This window comes from Pristis pectinata, chromosome 7 (assembly GCF_009764475.1).
Source record: "Pristis pectinata isolate sPriPec2 chromosome 7, sPriPec2.1.pri, whole genome shotgun sequence".
Taxonomy (NCBI): Eukaryota; Metazoa; Chordata; class Chondrichthyes; order Rhinopristiformes; family Pristidae; genus Pristis; species Pristis pectinata.
Genome location: NC_067411.1, coordinates 88,076,711 through 88,099,370, shown reverse-complemented (window position 1 = coordinate 88,099,370; position 22,660 = coordinate 88,076,711). Strand labels below are relative to the sequence as shown.

Below are 22,660 nucleotides of genomic sequence, written 5' to 3'. Positions count from 1 at the left end.
AGGTAAGTGACATTTTAACTGTCAGATTTTCATGGCTGTTGTGATAATGCTCGGTACTCATTTCTTTCAATATCTAAATGTTCAGAATTCCTGGTAATGTGTTACAGAAATTTGATACAATTGCTGCAAAACTCAAAATACACAATATCTGGAGCACAGAAAATTCAACTTGGCCTAACTGTGGGTGCCTAAACTCTGCATAAATCTGCTTACACTTTTTCCTATGATATTGGAGGAACTCAGCAGGCCAGGCAGTATCCGTGGAGAAAAGCAGGTGGTCAACATTTCGGGTCAGGACCCTTCTTCAGGACTGAAGATAAGAAAAGGGGAAGCCCAATATCTAGGAGGCTTCATGTTGGTAGCTGTGGGGGGAGATCTCCTGAGGTGCTTTTCTCCACGGATGCTGCCTGGCCTGCTGAGTTCCTCCAGCATCATTGTGTTTTTCATCTAGATTCATCTAGATTCCAGCATCTTCAGTCCTTTGCTTCTCGACATTTTTTCCTACCCAGCTCCAAAATCCTTATATTTCCTTTTCCTTCTAGTATCAACCAAAACCTCCTCTTGCATGCACCAATGTAATCTGCCTCATATTCCATGTTGCAGCAAGTTTCATGTTCACACCTTTCTCTTTGAGCTGGTTGAGTCTGATGTACAAAACTACAAATGATGGTTAATAATGGAAAAGTCATATCTTTGTTCTTTAGAACTAATTTAATCATTTTAGGGATTGCAGAAATATTGATGATTAGTTCTGCTCCACAATGCGAAGGGGTCGAAGTGCAGTTTGTTTTACTATAATGAAATACTATCAGTGGCACATGAGTGTAATTGAATATGAAATTTTTATCCTGAGGCTTTAGATTTTTTTTAAAATGTTTTCAGCCTGACAATAAGAAAAGAGAGGAACATGATGAAGAATAAATATAATTTTTTCCTGGAGCAGTCAGTTATGAAGGGATCATTTCAACTTTGAGGTGTTTTAAGTCTTGATGATATGTACATGCATACTTTGTTAGTTTTGATGCCAGTAAAATATTAATACATTAGACATAGTAAATTGTTTTGTTGAAACATCAGGACTTGATTGTGGTAACTGTGCCAATAATTGTAGTTGTATTGATTGATAAAGTAATTAACTGCAATTACTGTATATCATTCCCATCAAGAGAAAATAATGAACTTACCATGAATTAAGTTATACACATTTAATGGGAGAACCTCTTTTCCTAATAATGTTCTTTTATAGGTAAATACAAGAGTTTATTTCAGTTAATAAGTTAAAATAATTTTACTGAAAAGTGTTATAAACTGACCCTTTGCTACATGACCATATTTTTGCTGCTGTTGTTGACCTTCATTCATTAGACCATGAATTTTGCAGCTTTTCTACAGACTTGCGATGAAGTTTCTCATGTGGTAGTAAAGACCAATGTTAGACTTTCAGATTCTGCCAAGAGTGGCACCGTGGTGTAGCTGGAAGAACTACTTGCCCACAGCTCCAGAGACTAGGGGCAAACCCTGACCTTCAGTGTTCTCTCTGTGGAGTTTGAACGTTCTCCCTGTGACCACATGTGTTTCCTCTGGCTTCCTCCCACATTCTAAAGATGTGCAGGTTGGAAGGCTAGTTGCTACAGTAAATTGCCCCTGGTGAGTAGATGAGTGGTTGAATCTGTGGGAAGTTGGTGGTAACATGGGGAAAATGAAATGGGATTATTGTAGGATAAGTGTAAATAGGTGCTTTATGGTTGGTGCAGACATTGTGGTGGGCAGGCAAAGGATCTGTTTCCATGCAGTATGCCTCAATGATCTCACAGGTGTAAATGCCACTGAGTTTTATCAGGCCACCTTGCCTGTTTCCCACATGTCTGTTGTAATTTAAGTAACCATGCAGACACAGGGAGAACGTACAAACTCCTTACAGACAGTGGCTGGAATTGAACCCGGGTCGCTGGCACTATAATAGTGTTACGCTAACTGCTACATTACCATACATCATGATATGTATGAATATAAAATTATTTCAAGTTTCCATTTTGTAAAAGATTGAATTTCATCTTAATTTTATTGTCAACTGCAAACTGTTGCAGTTAAAAGTTGAGAAGTTCCTTCATTTCCTTTTTATTGTGAAATACTATGGTAAATGGTAAAGTTTCATGTGCTGTGGAGCCTGAGTAAGAGGTTCTGGTATGTTGCCAGGTTATTTTCCTGCATTGATTATATACAGAACATCTGTCAAACTTTCCCACAAGTTTCCCATACAAACTGCTGGTTTTTAGCCAGTATTTCATTCTAGTCTTAATATTTTTCAGTGAAAGAACTTGTGAAACAACTGCTGTCAAAAACCTTCTTCGATATTCAGAACTGTTGTTATTTCAAACATGGCAAAAAAATTATATTATAAACAAAAGGGAGATCAGTGTGAAACTGTAAGAAGCTGAATGTAAAGTAAAATACTCCAGGTATTCGAAATCTTAAAAAAAATTAATTTTGATTCTTTTAGAATGAATGCATATTGGTAGCGATAGCAATTCTGGATGCTCTGGCTTGGGATTACAATTTGCCACCAAAGCAGCATAGTAGTTAGGTTACTGGACTATCCAACAGCTGGTATTAGTGATCTAGAGACTTGAGTTTGAATACCACCTTGGCAGCTGGGGATGTAAATTGATATAATTAAATAAACCTGGAATAGTGACAATATTGCTGGATTGTAAAAACCCATCTGCTGCGCCAGTATCTTTCAAAGAAGAAATCTGCTGTGCTCACCAGGTCTGGCTGTACATGATCCTGGCAACCAATGCAGTTACTCTCTACAATGACCTAGCAAGCCACCTAATTCAGGGACAAAGAAGGGCAATAAATGTTGACCTAGCCAAGAATACCCACATTTTGTAAATGAATAATAAGGAATGTGAAAACCTGATCCCCTTTAACTTATTGGGGTTGGACAATTTTAATATCATTTGCAGACATATGCTGGGTAGTAGGCTGCAGGGAAAGGAGCTGGGGTAAGGATTTGAGGCAGTGGGCATCACAGGGAGTGCCAGATCTGGCAGGTATATAAAGATGGCGGAGAAAGCTGTATATCAGCCAGTTTCTATGCAAATCATTTTCCAAAGGGAGACCTCTCTCTGCCAAAGAAAGTCTCTTACCCTAATGCATTAAGCATTGTAACTGTGTAGAGCAGCATGGTGTACTCCTGGGTCTTCCTGCAATTTCAAATGATACCTGATTCAGATGCAGCAACAGTGAACATGCAGATTTAGAAGGCCCATTGTTTCCACACACTTGTGGAACAGATCACTCTTCAACTACTTGTGAACCTGAAGTACAAACAGAAAATGCTGGAAACACAGAATTAACACTTCAAATTGAACGTCCATTATCAGAAACTTATGAAAGATCTTTGACCAGAAATATTAACTATTTTTTGCACAGTGCTGTTTGACCTGCTGAGGGTTTCCAATAATTTACGGTGTCATTTCAGATTTCCAGCATCTGTGGCGTTTGATTTTCAATTACTTGTAAATCTGATGTTGTTAATAATCTGGATAGGCAGGAAATCCTCATGGTTTTGCTACTAATCTGGTAGCCAACAGGCCAAAAATGGGGAAGATGAGTTCCTTAAACTTTGAATTTTTGTACTCAATAATTCAAATCCAGAAATAAAAACTGTCTTCTGGTGAAAGTGAAAATGAGGTAACTGGGAGGTAATGTCTTTTAGGGAGGAAAATCAGCCTTCCATATCCAAAATACAGAATTCTGGAAACAATCAGGTGCTCAGGCAATATTTGTGGAAGGAGATACAAAGTTAACATTTCAGGGTCAAAGATCCTTTATCAGAATCATGTGTGCCTCCTTTTCTACAACAACCGGTTAATTCTTAATTGCCCTCTGAAATGATGTAGTAAACCACTCAATACAGCAGATCAAGAAGGATCTTCTCAGAATTATGTTGCATTTGACTCACGTTAAAAAATCTGATTTTCACAAATGTTTATAAGTATATTTGAGGTCAAACATGGGTAGGACTTGTACAGTGAATGGTGCCCTGGGGAGTGTTGTGGAACAGAGGAACCAAGCAGTACAAGTACACTGCTCACTGAAAATGATGTCACAGGTGGACAGTGTGGTGAAGCAGGCGTCTGGCACGCTGGCTTTCATCAGTCAGGGCACCGAGTATAGGAGTTGGGACGTTATATTGCAATTGTACAAGACGTTGCTGAAGGCACACTTGGAGTATTATGTGCAGTTTTTGTCACCCTGTTATAGGAAGGATGTCATTAAACTAGAAAGAGTGCAATTAAGATTTACGAGAATGTTGCCAGGATTCAAGGGCCTGAGTTATAGGGAGAGGATGGGCAGGCTAGGACTTTATTCCTTGGAATGTAGGAGACGGAGGGGGTGACCTTATAGAGGCGTACAAGATCATGAGGGGCATAGATAAGGTGAATGCACACAGTATTTTTCCCAGGGAAAGGGAACTAAAAACTAAAGGCATAGGTTTACGGTAAGGGGGGGGGGGGGGGGGGGGGAGATTTAAAAAGGACCAAAGGGGCAACTTCTTCATGCAGAGGACAGTGTATGTATGGGACAAGCTGCCAGAGGAAGTGGTTGAGGCAGGTACAATAACAACATTTAAAAGACACTTGGACAGGTACGTGGATAGGAAAGGTTTAGAGGGATATGAGCCAAAAGCGGGCAAGTGGGACTAGCATAGATGGGCACCATGGTCAACACAGACGAGTTGGGCCAAAGGGCCTGTATCCATGCTGTATTACTCTACAACTATGTATAAGTGGGAACTACTTGCTACCATTGGGCAGGGCATGTGGTCCTCCTATATGTAACTGCTTGGTAGGTTAAAGCAAATTCAACCTTTGCTCTATCATGCTCAAAGGTGGTAGGAAGCATTATGCAATCACGATAGAGGAGAAATATAGTGAAGCAATATGAAAACAAGCGAACATTAACTTTGCATACTCTTAGCCACATCCACTGTGAGCACCATTCTGGAGGACAAAAAACATGTCAAAAGTTAAGTCCCACTGTGTTTATGCAATAATCCTGAGTGTTTTCAACAATAAAATCATCATTAACCCTGGATACCATATGCCGCTTAGTCTTTTGATGATCCAGGAAAAGGTGAAATATCTTTTAAGACTTGAAAATGTTGTGGTACGCCATGAGTGGTTTCATCAGTTTAAAGGCTTGTGTGATGTGAGAGTGGAGAGGCTGCTAGTGTTGATGGGGAGGGAACCAAGCAGTTTCCAAAGGCACTGAAATCATCTGTGGGGGGTGGGGGAGGGTTATTTGCCTAAGTAAATGTTTAATTAGTGTATTGTGCAATAAAATGCCACTTTGCACATACATTGCAAAGGAGGAGAAATCAATGCCTGGATTTAAAGTGGCCAATGACCATCCAACTCTGTTGGCGGGGGGCGGGGGGGGGCGCGCAAATGCAGCTGGGGACTGCAAACTGAGATCCCTTCTCGTGTCCCATGATGAAATCCCACAGGCATTGTTGTATGGATGTCTAACCAGAGGACCTGTGTTACTATTGTTATATTTGACATCATCTAATCTCTCAACACAGGAGTATTACCAGTATAGTTGTCAAGGTGGCTCTACAGCTTGAACTTGAGCTAGATGTTGACAATGTCAAAATGGTGCTAAATCTTACTCTCAAGAGCTTACAAACAAGGATTTATTGGAGCTGAAGGCTGAAAAGATCACTGAAGTGACCCAAGCAAATGGTTCACCTAAGGTTCACACTAGGAATTAAAGTGGGTGAGGGTAATGTTAAATTACTTACAACTTAATTCATGAGGTTTTATTTTTATCTCTACAGTCTATCTAATCCATAAATTAGGGCACAGTTGTGCAGCAAATGGAGCTGCTGCTTCATAGCTCTAGTGACCCAGGTTCAACCCTGACCTCCTGTGCTGACTGTGTGGAGTTTGCACATTCTCCCTGTGACTGCCTGGGTTCCTTCCAAGTGCTTTGCTTTCCTCCTGCATTCCAATTGGCCTCTGTAAATTGCCCCTATTGTGTGGGTGAGCGGCAGAATCTTACAGAAGTTGTGGACTTCTTGTAATTAGGAATGAGCACTTAATGCTGGCCTTACCAACAATGCCTGCATGAATTGATGAACATTTGGGTCATAATTGAATTTTCTTTATCCAGATGCATACTGTGATATCCTATGATTTAAATATTGGTATATCAGTGAAAGTAATCAACAGATGAGTTATAAAAAGTTTCAATCACATTGACTATCACACACTAATGATGACTACCCTGATATTAGACCAAATTACTAATGCTGTATTTCACTTTCATGGTTAAAGAACATATACTTTAATACAGTATAGGGCTGTTTTCATAGCATTTAAGTATTAATATTAATCAGATTTCCAAAAACTCCAGTTGCTTCTTTGTTTTAATGAATTCTAACAGAATGTCAAGAAAATTTCAGAGAGCGTGAATAAGCATTTCCATATAATGACACTGCTCCATCATGTAATGAAATGTTGCCTCTCTAACATCATGATGAATAGCTTGGGCATACCCTGTTCCCCTTGAGATTTCCCATCAAACAGACATTTTATGTGCATTTGATATTTTTTTCAAGTGTCTCTTCCTTCCTCTTCATCAATGCATTGAAATCTTGTGCATCCTTTATCTGTTTTTCTTGTAATTGTAGCTCCCTGTTCTTTTCATCTTCTTCCAATTTAAAACACAGCTCTTTTCTCCACTGTTGGGCAAACAAAGGAAACATGTCATAATGCAATACATTAGATGAAATGAAAGGAAAAAAATGAACATATTTACATGTTATTTTTCTCCCCAGTGATATTGATTTGTCTAAATACTTTATATTTGATAGAGGCATCAGGTAGAAACTTTAATGAAAGGAATTAAAAGACACAAAAGACAATTCAATGGACAGAAGTAATCATGATATTGGGAGTATGTAAGTTTCTGAAATTATTTAAATCTTCAATGAGAAAAAAAATCATTAGAAACATTTTTGACTTACAGGAATCTGGTATCAAATTGTGCAATCTGTGTAATGATTTCATACAGAAAAATGCTTCATAAATGTGGGCATTGGATGAGAAAACCCAAAATACAACATGCCAACCCCCTTCTCAGCCTCCTCACTTTACCTCACCTCCAACATGCTCCCCACTAGAGTGGAGTTCACCTATAGGACGAGAGAACAAACTGCTTCCTGGGATGCCAGGTCTGTCACGAGGAAAGATTGAATCAGCTTGGCCTCTATTCTTTCGAGTTTAGAAGAATAAGAGATCTTATTGAAACTCATAACATTTTTAGAGAGCTCAACAGGGTAGATATAGAGAGAATGGCTGAGGAGCGTAGATGTAGGGATTAAAAGTAAAGTGTAGATGATGTCGGACAGAAATGAGAAGAAACTTTCTTATTTGAAGGGTGTTGGTTCTTTAGAATTGTCTACACCAGAGGGCTGTGGAGTCCGTCATTGATTGCATTCCAAACTGAGATTCATACATTTCTGGATTCCTCTACAATCATGTGGACAGGGTAAGAAAGTGGTATTGAGATATTAATGTTGGTGGAATCTAGCACGCGAGTACAAAGACAAGACTTTAAGCCCTTTCAAGTACTTCCAATCAGATGTGTCACTTGGATGATGCATCTTGGTACCTCCACCATGGTCCTCACCATCACAATACCAGTTTTCAAACCACTAAGTATACTCCACAAAATATCAACACCTGCCTGAGAGTATTTGATACAACAAAAATAATGTGCCCCAACAATATCCCAGATGTACCAGAAGCTTGTGCTCCTGAACTTTTGATGGCTCTAGCACAGTTGCATCACTCACAATCTTGAAATGTGCCCTGGTCACAAACCATGGGGCAAATTCGATATGCCTAATTACCACCTGATCAGCCTGCTTTCAACCATTGCAGTGTGATGGAAGGTGGTGTCATCAGCTCTATTGGGCAACAGTATTCATCAATAAACTGCTCACTGATGCCTGGGTTGAATTTGCCAGGCCTCTAAACAGCTGAAATTTCAAGGTATGGAGCAAGACCGACTGCCCTTATCAGCATGGTAACATTTGTGGCATCAAGGATTCTTAGCAAAATTGAAGTCAATGAGAATAAGGGAGGAAAGACTCCATTGGCTGGAGGCACACCTAGCACCAGGGAATCACACACACAAAATGCTGGAATGAACTCAGCAGGTCAGGCAGCATCTATGGGGGGAAATAAACAGTTGACGTTTCGGGCCGAGACCCTTCATCAGGACTGGAAAGAAAGAGGGCAGAAGCCAGAATAAAAGGGTGGAGGGAGAGGGGGGAGCTCGAGCTGGCGTGTGGTACGAGAATCCAGGTGAGGGGGGAAGGTAGGTAGGTGGGGAAGGGGGTCGAAAGTAGGAATGATGTGAGAAGCTGGGAGGTGACAGGTAGAAGAGACAAAGGGCTGAAGAAAGTGGAATCTCATAGAAGACAGTAGACCTTAGAATAAAGGGAAGGAGGTAGGGAACCAGAGGGAGGAGGGCTCCCCCTTCACCTGGATTCACCGATCACCTGCCAGCTCGTGCTCCCCCCACCCTTTTATTCTGGCTTCTGCCCTTTTTCTTTCCAGTCCTGACGAAGGGTCTCAGCCCGAAACGTCGGCTGTTTATTTCCCTCCATAGATGCTGCCTGACCCGCTGAGTTCATCCAGCATTTTTTGTGTGTTGCTCCAGATTTCCAGCATCTGCAGAATCTCTTGTGTCACCATGGGAATTAGTTGTGTTTATTTAACTAGAAGATGAATGAGGTGACAACATGCAGAGTAAGGGAATCTGCTAGGGAAGGGAAGAAGCAGAAGGGATAGAAGGCTATCAGCATGAGGCATTCTCCAGCAAAAGTGTTCAGGATGCAATTTTACTGATAGGAGACTCTGATGAATTCCTGACGGAGATATAACATGTGCTGCAGACACAAGTTGGTCCAAAGATGCACTCAGCAGTAGCTGTATAAATCAATATGAACATCTTTCCTTATGCTTTAGGATCTCTCCAGGAAGAAACAAGAATCACCAGGAGCACAAACAATCTGCTGGAGGAACTCAGCAGGTCGAGCAGCATCTGTGGGGGTGGGGTGGGGGTGGGTGAGAGGAATTGTCAACATTTCAGGTCAAAACCCTGCATCAGGACCTGGATTCCCTTAATATTCAAAAACCTTTAAAAAGTTGATTAAGTCAACAAAATAAGTCAGGTGTCTTTTACTGTGGGGAATTGTAAGATCATCCACTTTGTACATAGTAAAGACAAACTGATGTATTTACTTAATGGTGAGAGACTACAAGGGGTAAAAAAAATCAAACCAGATTTGAAAGGTCAAGAAGCCAATGAAATGTTTTATCTCATGACCCAGAGGTTGCATACAGCCTTGATCAGATGCAGTCTGCAGAACTGCAGACACAACTTAACAAAGGATATATTGGCCTTCGAAGAGTAACACTGCAGATTTACCAGAATTAAACCACGTTAAGGGCTTAAATTAGGAGCAAATATTGCTTACACTTGGCTTGTTCCTTGTGATGCAGATATGGTCTTAAAATCAGAGACAGACCATTTAGTGGCAAAATCAGGAAGCACACTTTTCAGTAGTGGAAACTAGGAATTCACTTCCCAGAAAGGTTATGGAAGTTGAGTTGGTTGAAATCTCAAGATGAGATTAAAAGATCTTTATTACTCTATTAGAGTAAATGGATCAAAATTACATAAATGTAGCTGCAATACAGATCAGTAATTCTTAAATGGCTGCAAGGCAACACTTGTATCTAGGTGTGCAGACCTGGAAACATTTAATGACTCTAAAATTTTTGGTCAGAGCACAATCTTGAACATTTCACATAAGCAGATGATCTTAGCCTCATAAATAGTTTCAGGAACATCAGTATTGCATTCTAAATATAATTTCATGGTCAGTTAGATTGTTGTCAATTTTTGTTCCCATTTTAAATGCCTCAACTGTTGCTTATGATATGCTATAATACTTCATCAGTAATGTTAGGATTTTTTAATAAGTTACACATGCTACATAAATACAATTTACTGTTCTAATCATTCAGGGTAAGCCATAGGGGAAGAAATGCATCTTTAAGTGTTCTCTCTAAATGCATGGGCATCAGTCACCAATTACAGTCCAGATGAAAGCTCTCGACCTGAAACGTCGACTGTCCATTTCACTCCACAGATGCTGCCTGACCCACTGAGTTCCTCCAATAGTTTGTTTTTTGCCCCAGATTCCAGCATCTGCAGTCTCTTGTGTCACCAGTTATACTGTCCTCTGTATACTTGACTCCAGTGTGGAATTGCAGAGGTCAGCTGAACTTTGGTAATACAAAGGTCAAAAGATGAATCTATTCCCCCATCCACCCAACCTCTTAGTCTTCTCATGAACAACACTTCATGCAATTGGATTTACAGAGCACGAAAATATATTTAACCTCGACTACCAGTAGGTTTACCTGATCTTCAACTATTCTTCGCAGATCAAAGTTTGTGCGGCTATTGAAATCGGGTAATGATCTACGACCCGCTTGTGCCAACATTATTTCTTGCCTGCAATAAAACGTGACATTTATAGAAATGTTAACAACTCACATTGGAGACAGGAAATTAGTGCAAATTAATTTGTGTTACAATGTTACAAGAGAGAGAATTTTGTTTAAACTGTGAACAGTGCCATAAGGTATGAACTCATTCATTAAAAAAAAACACAAATTTAAAAGAAGCTTTTCTGTATATTCAAATTGATTTCATTGTAGGAATCACTTTGACTCATGCTTCACCTTTCTTGTTGGAGCATCATCTGTGGTGATCCTGAAAGCAAAGTCAGATTGAAGTGACAAGGTGTACCTGCTTCAATGCTGATAAAGTTACTTTAATCTGCAATGATCAGAATAAATCAGAATGCCAGAATAAACATGGTAAAGTTTCTTATACCACCCACCAAAAGGGTGGTTTAATAGTTATATATACCCAGGCCAGTTAGTGGCAAAATCAGGAAGCACTGTTTCATACAGATAAAACTAATCTATTCCACTTAATCAACATATCCATAGAACCATACAGCACAAAACAGGCCCTTCGGCCCACCATGTTGTGCCATCCATCAAACCACCCTCACACTACCTAACCCCTTCCTCCTGCATATCCCTCCATCTCACATTCCTCCATATGCCTATCCAACAAGCTCTTGAACCTGCCCAATGTATCTGCCTCCACCACCACCCCAGGCAGTGCATTCCATGCACCAACCACTCTGTGGGTGAAAAACATCCTCCTGACATCTCCCCTGAACCTCCCACCCATAACCTTAAAGCCATGCCCTCTCGTCTTGAGCATTGGTGCCCTGGGAAGGAGGCACTGACTGTCTACTCTATCTATTCCTCTCAATATTTTATATACCTCTATCATGTCTCCTCTCATCCTCCTCCTTTCCAGTGAATAAAGCCCTAGCACCTTAAGCCTCTCCTCATATTCCATACGCTCTAATCCAGGCAGCATCCTGGTAAATCTCCTCTGCATCCTCTCCAACGCCTCCACATCCTTCCTATAATGAGGCGACCAGAACTGAACACAGTACTCCAAGTGTGGCCTAACTAGAGTTCTGTAAAGCTGCATCATCACCTCGCGGCTCTTAAACTCAATCCTGCGATTTATGAAAGCCAACATCCCATTGGCCTTCTTAACTGCTCTTTCCACCTGTGAGGCAACTTTCAATGAACTGTGAATATGAACCCCCAGATCCCTCTGCTCCTCCACACTGCCAAGTACCTTGCCATTTACCCTGTATTCTGCCCTGGAGTTTGTCCTTCCAAAGTGTATCACCTCACACTTCTCGGGATTGAACTCCATCTGCCACTTGTCAGCCCAGCTCTGCATCCTATCAATATCCCTCTGTAAACTCCGACAGCCCTCCGCACTATCCACAACACCGCCGATCTTAGTGTCGTCCCCAAACTTACTAACCCAGCCTTCCACCCCCTCATCTAGTCATCTATAAATATCACAAAAAGTAGAGCACTTTAGCTACTGCTTTTAAAACAGTTCTTTTTTCCCATGAGGTTGAGAAAGGTGTGTTTCCACTCCACGTCTGTGGGTTCTGAGGTGGCTGATGAGACAAATGTAGGACCTACAGACTCTGCAACAGTTGGGCAGGATGTGCTTAATGGGATGGCCGAATAAGTGGTTTGGGAGCTGGTGGACTCCTTCCATAATTTACACTGGACTCTATGTGCCCCTGACTAATGGACTCCAGGTTCTCAATACCATCTCAAATTCTTCTTTTCCACTTTAAGCAATAATGGCGTTTTGTGTACAGTTGTGCTTGCCACAGTCTAGGGAAAATGTGGTAACAATAGAGAGAGTGCAGAAGAGATTCACCAGGACATTGCCTAGAATGGAGGGCTGTAGTTATAAGGAGAGAGTGGATAGATTGGGTGTATTATCACTGGAACATAGAAGATTACAAAATTATGAGGGGCTTAGATGGGATAGATAGAATCTTTTTCTTAGGGCAGGGGAGTCTAGAACTAGGTGATACGGGTTTAAGGTGAGGGGGAGAAATTTAAAGAAAAGTCTGAGGGTAATATTTTCACACAAAGGGTGGTGGTTACCTGGAATGAACTGCCAGAGGAGGTGGTAGAGGCAGATACAATTACAGTGTTTAAAGGCATTTGGACAGGTCCTTGGATAGGAAAGCTGTAGGGATACAGGCGAATGGGATTAGTGTAGACAGGCATCACTGTCAGTGTGGACGAGGTGATCGGAAAGGTCCTGTTTCTGTGCTGTGCACTTCTAAGGACCAGGAATTCCCATGAGTCAGTCGGGATGTTACTTCTTTTCAGGACAGGTTTGAGGATATTTTTGAGTAGTTTCTTTTGTCCACCTGGTAAGCTCTCACCACCATGGACCTCAGATTAGAGTGTCTGTTTTAGGACCCTGGTTTTGGTAATACAAATAATGTGGCCTGTCTATTGCAATGTAATTAAACCCTCAATGCTGGAGATGTTGACTCAGGACTGGACACTATTGGTTCGCTCATCTTCTCAGTGGATTTAAAGGAATTTGTGGAAACAGCATTGGAGGTATCTCCCCAGTGGTCTGTAGGGTATAGCAGAGGATGGAGAGTACTACTGTGCAGTAAATCATGAGTTTTCTGCCAGATTTGAGGTTTGGATCTTCAAGTGTTCTTTACCTCAGACTGCCAAAGACTGTGTTGATGCCATGAAGGTGATGGTAAATTTCTTCATCATCATCTGTCTCCGTTGAAAAGAGGCTTCGTGCTTTTCAGGGTCTCATCGTTGACCTTTATAGTCAGGTTGTACAATGGGGGCAGGTTGGTAGAAAACCTTTGTTTTGCGGAAGATATATTTTTAGCCCATTCTCACGCTTCAGTGAACTAGTCAATGATCATTTGGAACTCTGTTTCTGAATGTGCGGATATTCACATGGTGTCTGCATACTACAGCACAAATATCTAAGTTAGGGTGATATTGGTTCTGGGGTGAAGATTCCCATTAGTCCTGTAGGATAGCTCCACCTCATTACAAGACTTGCTGGAGTTCAGGTACATTATTGTGTCAAGAAAGACTGAGCGAAGTGTTGGGTGATAACACAGCCTAGTCTGGCACCAACACATACAATGTGCTGGAGGAACTCAGCGGGTCAGGCAGCATCTATGAGGGAAATAAACAGTTGACATTTCAGGTTGAGACCCTTCATCAGTCCTGCATCTGCAGAATCTCTTGTGTCTCTGGCTTGGCAGCAGTCTACACTGAGATTGGGTCTGTTGTGGACGCATTGATTAAAATCATGGCTTGTATGTCTTCATCCTAACAGGCATAAGATGAATTCCTGGGAGCAGCAATGTTTGAGGTGGATGCTCAGTATTTCACCTCTATGAAGTTACTGATTGTGATTGCATGTGTGACAAATGGCGAGACAGTGAAAGAAGTCTTAGATCTGGAGGTGCTGAAAATCATTCTGATGCAGAACCTGTAGAGTAGAGGCTGATTTTTGTGCAGCTTATTACATTTTAGCAATTAACTTTTCATTTCAAGCTTTGTATGCACTTTGAGTGAATGTTTCTGGGAAATTGAAATAATGCCTTTAGAAAGGGAAGACCAAAAAAGCTTAGGGTATTTTCAATGTTCTCCTCCACGGCAATAGAGAGATTGTGTGCATTGATCCTGAGGGCTATGTTATCTGGACTATTGTACTCTTGGTAGGATCACTCTTGGCAGGATCACTCTTGGCTGTGCAGTTCAGTCTCCAAAGCCTCCAACAGAAGATTTGAGACACTATGAACATGGAAAAGGGTTGCAACATAATAGGGAATTCCCATGTTCTTGAACTGTCCTTGTGCTGTGGATCCCCTGCTTGTAAATTTTATTTAATTGCTGCTTGTGCACCAGCAAATGTCGAACCCCAATTATGGAAACCAAGAGCCCAGTAACCCACCCAGCTACTCCTTAAGAAAAAACTCATGGACATTATAATAGTGTCAAAAGAAGCAAGTATGTGCTTTGAAGAAAAAATATTTGGCCAAAAAGAGAGAATAAAGAAAAAGGGAAAGCTAGCCCTGTCAGCAGACAACAGTCCCAAGTGAAACATCTACAAGTTCTGACACTCTACGGAACCTCTGTGGTTTTAGGATTGGATTACTGAGCCTCTATGACCTGTGGTCCTAGGACTGGATCAGTGACTTCACATATCTGACATAAAGCAATGGAGTTCTTTTTATTATCAGCTTTCCAAATCTCTGTGTGAAATTTGTACTAACCTGAGGGAAAGACGTCCTATTTTTTTGTTGACATTCATTTTTTTCTGAAGTGGAGTTCTGATCTGAATGGGCCTTTGTGGCAGCAATCGAGGCAAAGGAATATAAGGAACCACTGGAGGCAGGCAAAGCTGAGACAGAACATTTGCTATTCGCCAACCCAGAGAGCAAAATGCTACTGAGCGCTTGAGGGATGAAGTCTTAGAACTTGTATTAATGAAAGGATTTATTGGACCATTTAATTCTGCCTAGGAAAATAAAACGTAAGGATGTCAATACAAATTAATTGAAATATAGATAAGCACCATCTCCATGTAAATAGTACCAAATAAGGTCTCTAAAATAAAGATACGATAGTCGTGAATTTTTAACCTTGGTTTCTGCAGTTCTCCCATGAACAGAGGAACAATTAGATGAAATTCCTTTGATACTGAATCCTAGAGCACCTACGTTTTTTTAATCTTATTCAATTATTTAGTTGCTTACTACTGAGGCTCACTGGTTATATATAATATTGTTCAAGGAATGCAATCAAAAGTTACCCTTATAACCCCCCTTTTTTCATCTATTTGAATTAGCTGCTCCACTCCAGGATCATACTACAGCTGGGTTCAGGCTGGTGTTCTGAAATCTCTCTTAGACAGGGAATTAGTGCACAGATTTCTAATTGAAGGCACATTCAAACCATTTTTTTTTAAAACAACTTTTATCTTAATCTGTCAGGTCTTCAAGTAGTGAATCAGTGATAAATGTTCATGTTCCTAAACTGCAGTGAAAGAGCAGATGGAGGTGACGCTAATTGACAGTCGGTTATTAGAAAAACAGAGTAGATTATGTCCTCTATGATGCTAATCAAGTTCAAAACCATCTTGCTTGCACCAATCTTAACTTAAAATCAGAAGATAGAGGCTTTAAGCCAAATTAAAAGAGATCTGAACACATGATCTTGAGTTACTGTAGTGAAATGCTAGAGGACCATTGTACTATCAAAGGTACCAATTTTCAAATAAGGTGTTCAGCTAGAGCTTTATGGAAAATACCAATGTCCTGGCCAATTGTTATACTTCAACAAACATCACTAAAATGGTCATGCCTAGAAATTCTATTGTGCTGCAATGAGCATGGATTGTGGTTATCACACAACATGCCAACAGTTTCAGTTGTGTGCACATTGCTGCAAACATATGAGGTCCAAGGCCTTGGACACTGCTGAATGGAAAATGTGCCACCTGTGGCAGAGGCTATGTCCGGGATGCATGTGCAGGAAACAGACTAGAGATCAGAAGCCTGATAAGTGTGGGGGCTCTGGTCTGGTTAAGAACATAAATACAAGCATAAGTCAGTCACAGGGCACCTGTGAGGCTGCTCACCATTCAATGGATCATGGCCAATCCAATCTTGGCCTCAGAGTTGATTTCTAGGCTACTTCCTATAACCTATGACTCCCCTATAGTCCAAAAATGTGTCTCAGACTTCAAAATACCAGAAGTTCAGAACCCTTTACTGAAATTCTTTACTGTCTTTAATGGATGCCCTCATTTATTCTGAAACTATGACCCATTTCTCTAAATTCACCCAGTATCTGCCCTGTCGAGGTCACCTCTCATTCTTTTAAACTTTAATGAATATGGGCCCAACCTGCTCCATCATTCCTCACAAGATAATCCCTTCAACCTAGAAATGAATCTGTGAACCATGTCCAATTTAAGTATATTATCCTTAAATAACTCTCACCAAGATCCTGTCCATTTGCAGCAAGACTTCCCTGATTTTATATTCCATCCCTCTTGCAGTAATGGCTAATGCTCCAATTAAGCTTCATCAGTGAGGACACCCAGAACTCTCTATGCAGCAACGATCTGACATTTCTCTTAATTTAAATCCTGTTTTTCTATCCTTCCAACAAAAGTGGAGAACTTCAAATTTAACAGCACCTGCTAATTCTTTTGCCCATTTATTTAAACTGTCTATATACTTATGCAAACTCTTTGTATCCTCCTCACTACTTGCTTTCCCACCTATAAATGTGTCATCAGCAAGTTTAGCAACAATACGCTTGGTTCATGAATATAGATTGTAAATATTTGAGTCCTCTGTTCTGATCCTTTTGGTATGCCATTAGACACAACCTGCCAAATTGAAAATAACAGATTTACCTCGAGTCTCTGTATTTTCTGTCAGATAACCAGTTCGTTATCTATTCTAAATGTGCATTACCAGCCATTGGATGGGAAAGTGCCCTGAATAGGGGAGTGGTTAATGGAGATGGAAGAGCAAATTAGGGAGTCACCAAAGAAACTGTCTCTTCAGTATGCTTAAGGAGTTTAGGAAGGTGTGTCCAGAAGGGATGAAATGCCTGCCCTTTTACCTCATCCAGTCCCACCACCCAGGGACCCAAACAGCCCTTCCAAGTGAAGCAGCAATTCACTTGCACTTCTTCCAATCTAGTGTGTTGCATTTAGCGCTCACAATAAGGTGTCCTCTACTTTGGAGAAACCAAATGAGGATCGAGTGACCACTTTGCAGATTTGCAAGGTTTCCAAACACCTGTCACTATAATTCTTCACCCCCTTCCCACTCTAACCTCTCTGACTTTGGCCAACATTATTTCTACATAGATCAACACAGGTGACCCCCCCCCCCCCATTTAGGTTGGGGGTTGCATTTCTAGAAAACAGCCGATATCATGATTTTCCATAACACAAAGCTGTGCCATATGCACATGCATCAAGAAACGCGTTTAAAAAGAATATGCATTTATTTATTTACTTTTTCCACATTAATTCCATGAGAGTGAATTTTATTCTATTTTTCAAATTTTTGGGTAGTGATTAGTGAATTCTGCCAGGGTGAATTTACGTAACTGGAATGGGGATCACCTGTATAAGTTTGAGGAAGAGCACCTCATCTTCCCTCTAGGCCTGTTGCAGCCCTTTGGACTTCATATTGAACTCAACAGTTTCAAACAATCAGTTTTTCCTGCTGGTGTTCTGATGCAAAATCATTTACATTAACTCACTTTTGTTCTCTCCCCACAGATGCTGCCCGCTGTGCTGGGTCATTTCCAGCATTTTGTTTTGTGGAGGATTTTCAGCAACTGCAGTGTTCTGTCACTCACAGTCCCAACGTGTTCTTTTGCTTTTTTTTAAATTCTCTTTCTAATGACAGTCATTTATCTATCACCTACTTGGTTCTGAAAGCATGATGTCACCTGGACAAGCTTGATCTCTGCCCTGCCCTACTCCCTTTGTTCTCTCTACTCCCCCCACCCACTCCAACCCCGCACCACCTCTCTGTGACATAAAACACATATGTTTTTTTTCACATTTCTTGATCAGATAGAGCCATTGACCTGAAATGTTAACTTTTGTTTCATTCTCCACAGATGCTGCCTGATTTGCTGAGTATCTCCAGCACTCTCTGTTACAGATAAGTTGAACTACTTTAGATTCCAGAGTGCAGTGAATGTGCACTTGGTAATATTGGACAGGATCAATAAACCTATCATACACTCAACAAAAATTTTCAAAGTGATTCAAGTTACATCAGTAAATCACGGCAGATAGGGCTCAAATTTGTGATGTGTAAGATGATTGCTGGATCAAAAGACAAACTCATCTGAATACTTCCTTAATGACAAAAACCTGGACTCTTGAAAGAGCATTTAAGTGTACAGGATCTGTCTCTAAATCACTAAAAGTCAATGCACAGGTACAAAAGATAACCATTAAATATATGCATATTTATGGGAAGCTTTTGACACCGGTACCCCCACTCACGCATATCCAAATTACCTCAGCAACTTTAATGGCTGCATGCACTCGAGTGTCTTGCTCCAAGCTTTGATGCTTCTGCAGAGCTTTCCATGCAGCATTCCTTAATCCCTCTCGATTTCTGTCACCATAAAGAATATGACAGACTTTTCCTAAACTGTATGCTGCTCCATAGCGAACCCACCAGCAACTGCTGTGATCTGCAAGATAAAGTATTTATTTCCTTCACCTCCTATAATGTTTGTGATGCTGTCCTATACCCACAATGATAATAAGTGATAACACATTAGAAGGAAATGAAATGCTTTGAGATGTCATTAAATCACATAGTAAGAATACAAAATCCATCTTTGCTATAATAAATGTGAATCTATAATAAGGATTATTACTTTTGCAGGCATAGATGAGACAATTCGTAACACTGAAACCATTACTCCACATTTCTAGTCACTGTAATGCAAATGTCCATAATTAGAATAGGAGCCCATAATGTTTTTATTTTTCACAGACTTAAGTTAGAGGTTAATTTAATACTTAATACATACCAGGCAAAGAGTGAGTGTGGGGTGTAGCCCTACAAAACTGATCAATTGTTTTCTGCTTGGAGCTAGGCAGAATGAGGAACAATTTCTTCCCATACATTTGTAACTCAAAAGAGGTAACAATCTTACAGACAGTTTGTGGTCTGAATCATTAGGCTATTTAATCATGGAAACCTATCATTACAAACTACCAGTACAATCTGTTCTGAATTTGATGTGCTCTTATGGTATACCACAACATTCATTATGATGGAGGTGAACATGTTAGATTTTATAAACTGACAATATTGGCATGAATACATTAATCTGAAAGTAATCAATGATATTACTTGGTTTCAGAAATTAGGATTTGATACTCATGGGGAAGTTAGGAGGCCAAGGGATAGGCTATAAATAGCTGATAAAATCATCAAGACAGGGAAATCGACAGGGTACCAGTAGAATCTTATTATAATTTTTGTTAATCAGTTTCTACTAGACAGCTGACCAAGTTAAGGGTCTGGCTGGTAGCTGGGAAATTATTCCAACAGCAAGATCAATAATCAGGAATGCTTGACTCAGCTTTTTTCTATATGGAAAAGGAGGGAATAGTATGTTTTCGTGATTTATTCATTGATAACTGTTTTTCATCTTTTGAACAACTGTCTAACAAATACAATTTGTCTAGATCACACTTTTTTCGATATTTACAGATTAGAAATTTTTTTAAAAGCTACTATACCCTCTTTTCCGACACCTTACAAAATTGAAATTACGGAAAAAATTTTAGGTCTTAATCCTTATCAGAAGGGCTTGATAACGATAATCTATGATTTAATTATGAAAATACATCCAGAATCACTGGACAAAATTAAGAATGAATGGGAAAGTGAACTCCAGACATCTTTACCTACTGAGACATGGAAGAAAATTCTTCATTTAGTTAATGCATCTTCAATGTGTGCCAGGCACTCTTTGATACAGTTTAAGGTGGTTCACAGGACCCATATGTCAAAAGATAAGCTAGCCCATTTTTATCACCATATAAATCCTATATGCGACATATGTACATCGAATGTGGCTTCTTTGACACATACGTTTTGGTCCTGTCCTCTTTTGGAAAAATATTGGAAAGATATTTTTAACATTATCTCAAATGTATTGAATATTGATTTACAACCTCACCCTATCACTGCAATTTTTGGATTACCAAGGATAGAATCTGGCCACTTATCTGCTTCTGCTAACCATATGATTGCCTTTGTTACATTAATGGCCAAATGATCCATTTTGCTTAAATGGAAGGATCCAATACCCCCTACTACTTTTCAATGGTTCTCTCAAACTATATCATATTTTGTCACGAACCAGCAACAAAAGAAACACACTGAGCATGATTCAGTGTTAAAAACTATTTTATTAATCACTACTTATGATAATACGTAAAATAAAAGTAAAAATGTTAGTATGTTAGAATTCAAGAATGTTAAACCTCGAACGTTAACCCCAAAACTAAACTCTTTGTGTGTGTGTGTGACAAAGTCCAAAACTCCCAGTTCCTGAATGGTTCTTAAAGTTCAGTTCCGCAAGCCATAAGGTGAAACATGAGCAAGGGCTTCTTCAACAACCACCGTTGTCTGAAGATAAGATGTAGATGTAGAAAAACATAGAGAGAGTACATACGAAATCCAAATGTTCCATGATGGAACCCAAACGACACTTCAGTGTTTACTCGGTAGTGACTTCCTCACCCCGAAAAGCATCCGAACCGTGGTCGTCCACATACAAATACCTGTTTCCTTCTACAGGTCAGCAACAAAGTGAACTCCACCGGATTACTTCCAACTTCCATACATGGATTTCAGTGGCAAACACAGTTATTGTTTCTCATCCCTCTTTAGAGAAAACAAGCAGGCTGGTGTCTCTCTCCCTTCTCTCTCTCTCTCTCCTTCTTCTTCTTCTGACTTCTTCAACAACGTCATTACGTCCTTTATCTTCTATTGACGTAAGCACGCCCCACACACACATACACACACACTCTCTATCTTAAAGGGACTTTCACTGAGTCCGTAACAGTTTAAACTTGGAAAAAATTAGGAGTGGTACTGTTGATCCTTCGCTTAAATTTGAAGATATTTGGAGTCCATTTATTCAATATTTTCACATGATATAGATCCCCTTTCAATAACTTTCCAATTTAGAGGAACGGAGTTGACAACATAATATTGCTCTGTTTCTACTGAGAAATTTCAGTCCAGTCTTTTTTTTTGAAATTTTTCTGTTTAGTCTGGTTTGATATATTGTTTATCATTTTTCTTATTGATTTGGGGATCTTTTTTCTTTTCTTTTATATATATATATATATATATATATATATATATATATATATATATATATACACACATGTGTGTGTGTGTGTGTGTGTGTGTGTGTGTATATAACATAAATCTTTTTCTTTCCTTTCTTTTATATTATATTCATTTACTAAGAGATCGTGGGATCTACAGACTTTTTAAAATATTTTTTTGTTCTTTATGATTATCTGTGCCATGATTGTTCTTCTGATCTCTTTGTATTACATGTACAAACATTGATGTTATATATTAATCTGTATTAATTTGAAAACTAATAAAAAGATTGAAGAAAAGAAAGAAAGGAATGCTTAGGAATAACCCTGACATTCAGAAGTAGGAAATTGCTCAGCTATCACAACGTGGGATGGGAAATTAGATACGGCATCACAGTTTGATGGTGGAGGTTAGATTGGACATTGTGGGATGGAATTAGTCATCCTGGTGGGAACATGAGGATGTGAGTCAGTTCAGATCCTGGGAATGTGGAGGAGAGAGGGCATAGGGGCTGAAGAGATGGGGGAGAGGAAATAAGATATCTTTATTAGTCACATGTACATTGAAACACACAGTGAAATGCATCTTTCGTGTAGAGTGTTCTGGGGTGCAGCCTGCAAGTGTCGCCACACTTTTGGCGCCAACATAGCATACCCACAATTTCCTAAACCGTACGTCTTTGGAATGTGGGAGGAAACTAGAGCACCCGGAAGAAATCCACACAGACACGGGGAGAACGTACAAACTTCTTACAGACAGCAGCCAGAATTGAACCCGGGTCACTAGCGATGTAATAGCATTACACTAACCGCTACACCACCGTGCAAATAGGATCCATGATTAGCGGGATAAGGGTTGTATGAAGGCTTGTATGAAGGCTGGGAGCAGCATTCCTGCTGTCTTCTGGCGCACAACGAATGCTGGAAAGGGGGTTTGCCATGAGGATCTAAAAGCAAGTACTCTAGATGCTGGAAATCTGAAATAAAAACAGAAGTTGCCCAAAATACTTGGCAGGTCAAAAAGCATCTGTTGAAGGAGAAGTGGTTAATATTTCAGGTTGTTAATCTTTCATTGCAGAGGTTTGATTTAGACATGGAAACACAAAGCAGGTCCAAAGGAAGCTGGAAACAGCTTAAGATCTCAGTGAGGTGGGGGACTTGGAGAACCTGCCAAACTTACCAG

At 40.0% G+C, this 22,660-nt stretch overlaps 2 protein-coding genes across 2 annotated transcripts in view; one reads left to right on the top strand and one right to left on the bottom strand.

Moving 5' to 3' along the window:
- The window catches only part of LOC127572845 (calponin homology domain-containing protein DDB_G0272472-like), a 168,228-nt gene that overhangs the window by 104,462 nt on the left and 41,106 nt on the right, over nt 1-22,660 (top strand). The gene's annotated exons all lie outside the window — the stretch shown is intronic.
- Nucleotides 6,446-22,660, bottom strand: part of tmem232 (transmembrane protein 232) — a 61,489-nt gene continuing 45,274 nt past the window's right edge. Inside the window, exons 13-16 of the mRNA XM_052020655.1 lie at nt 18,631-18,809; nt 14,840-15,084; nt 10,518-10,611; nt 6,446-6,757 (exon numbers count right to left, since the gene is read on the bottom strand). Coding sequence (XP_051876615.1) covers nt 6,608-6,757; nt 10,518-10,611; nt 14,840-15,084; nt 18,631-18,809 — 668 coding nt within the window. The 3' untranslated portion in view covers nt 6,446-6,607. The remainder of the gene's footprint in view (nt 6,758-10,517; nt 10,612-14,839; nt 15,085-18,630; nt 18,810-22,660) is intronic.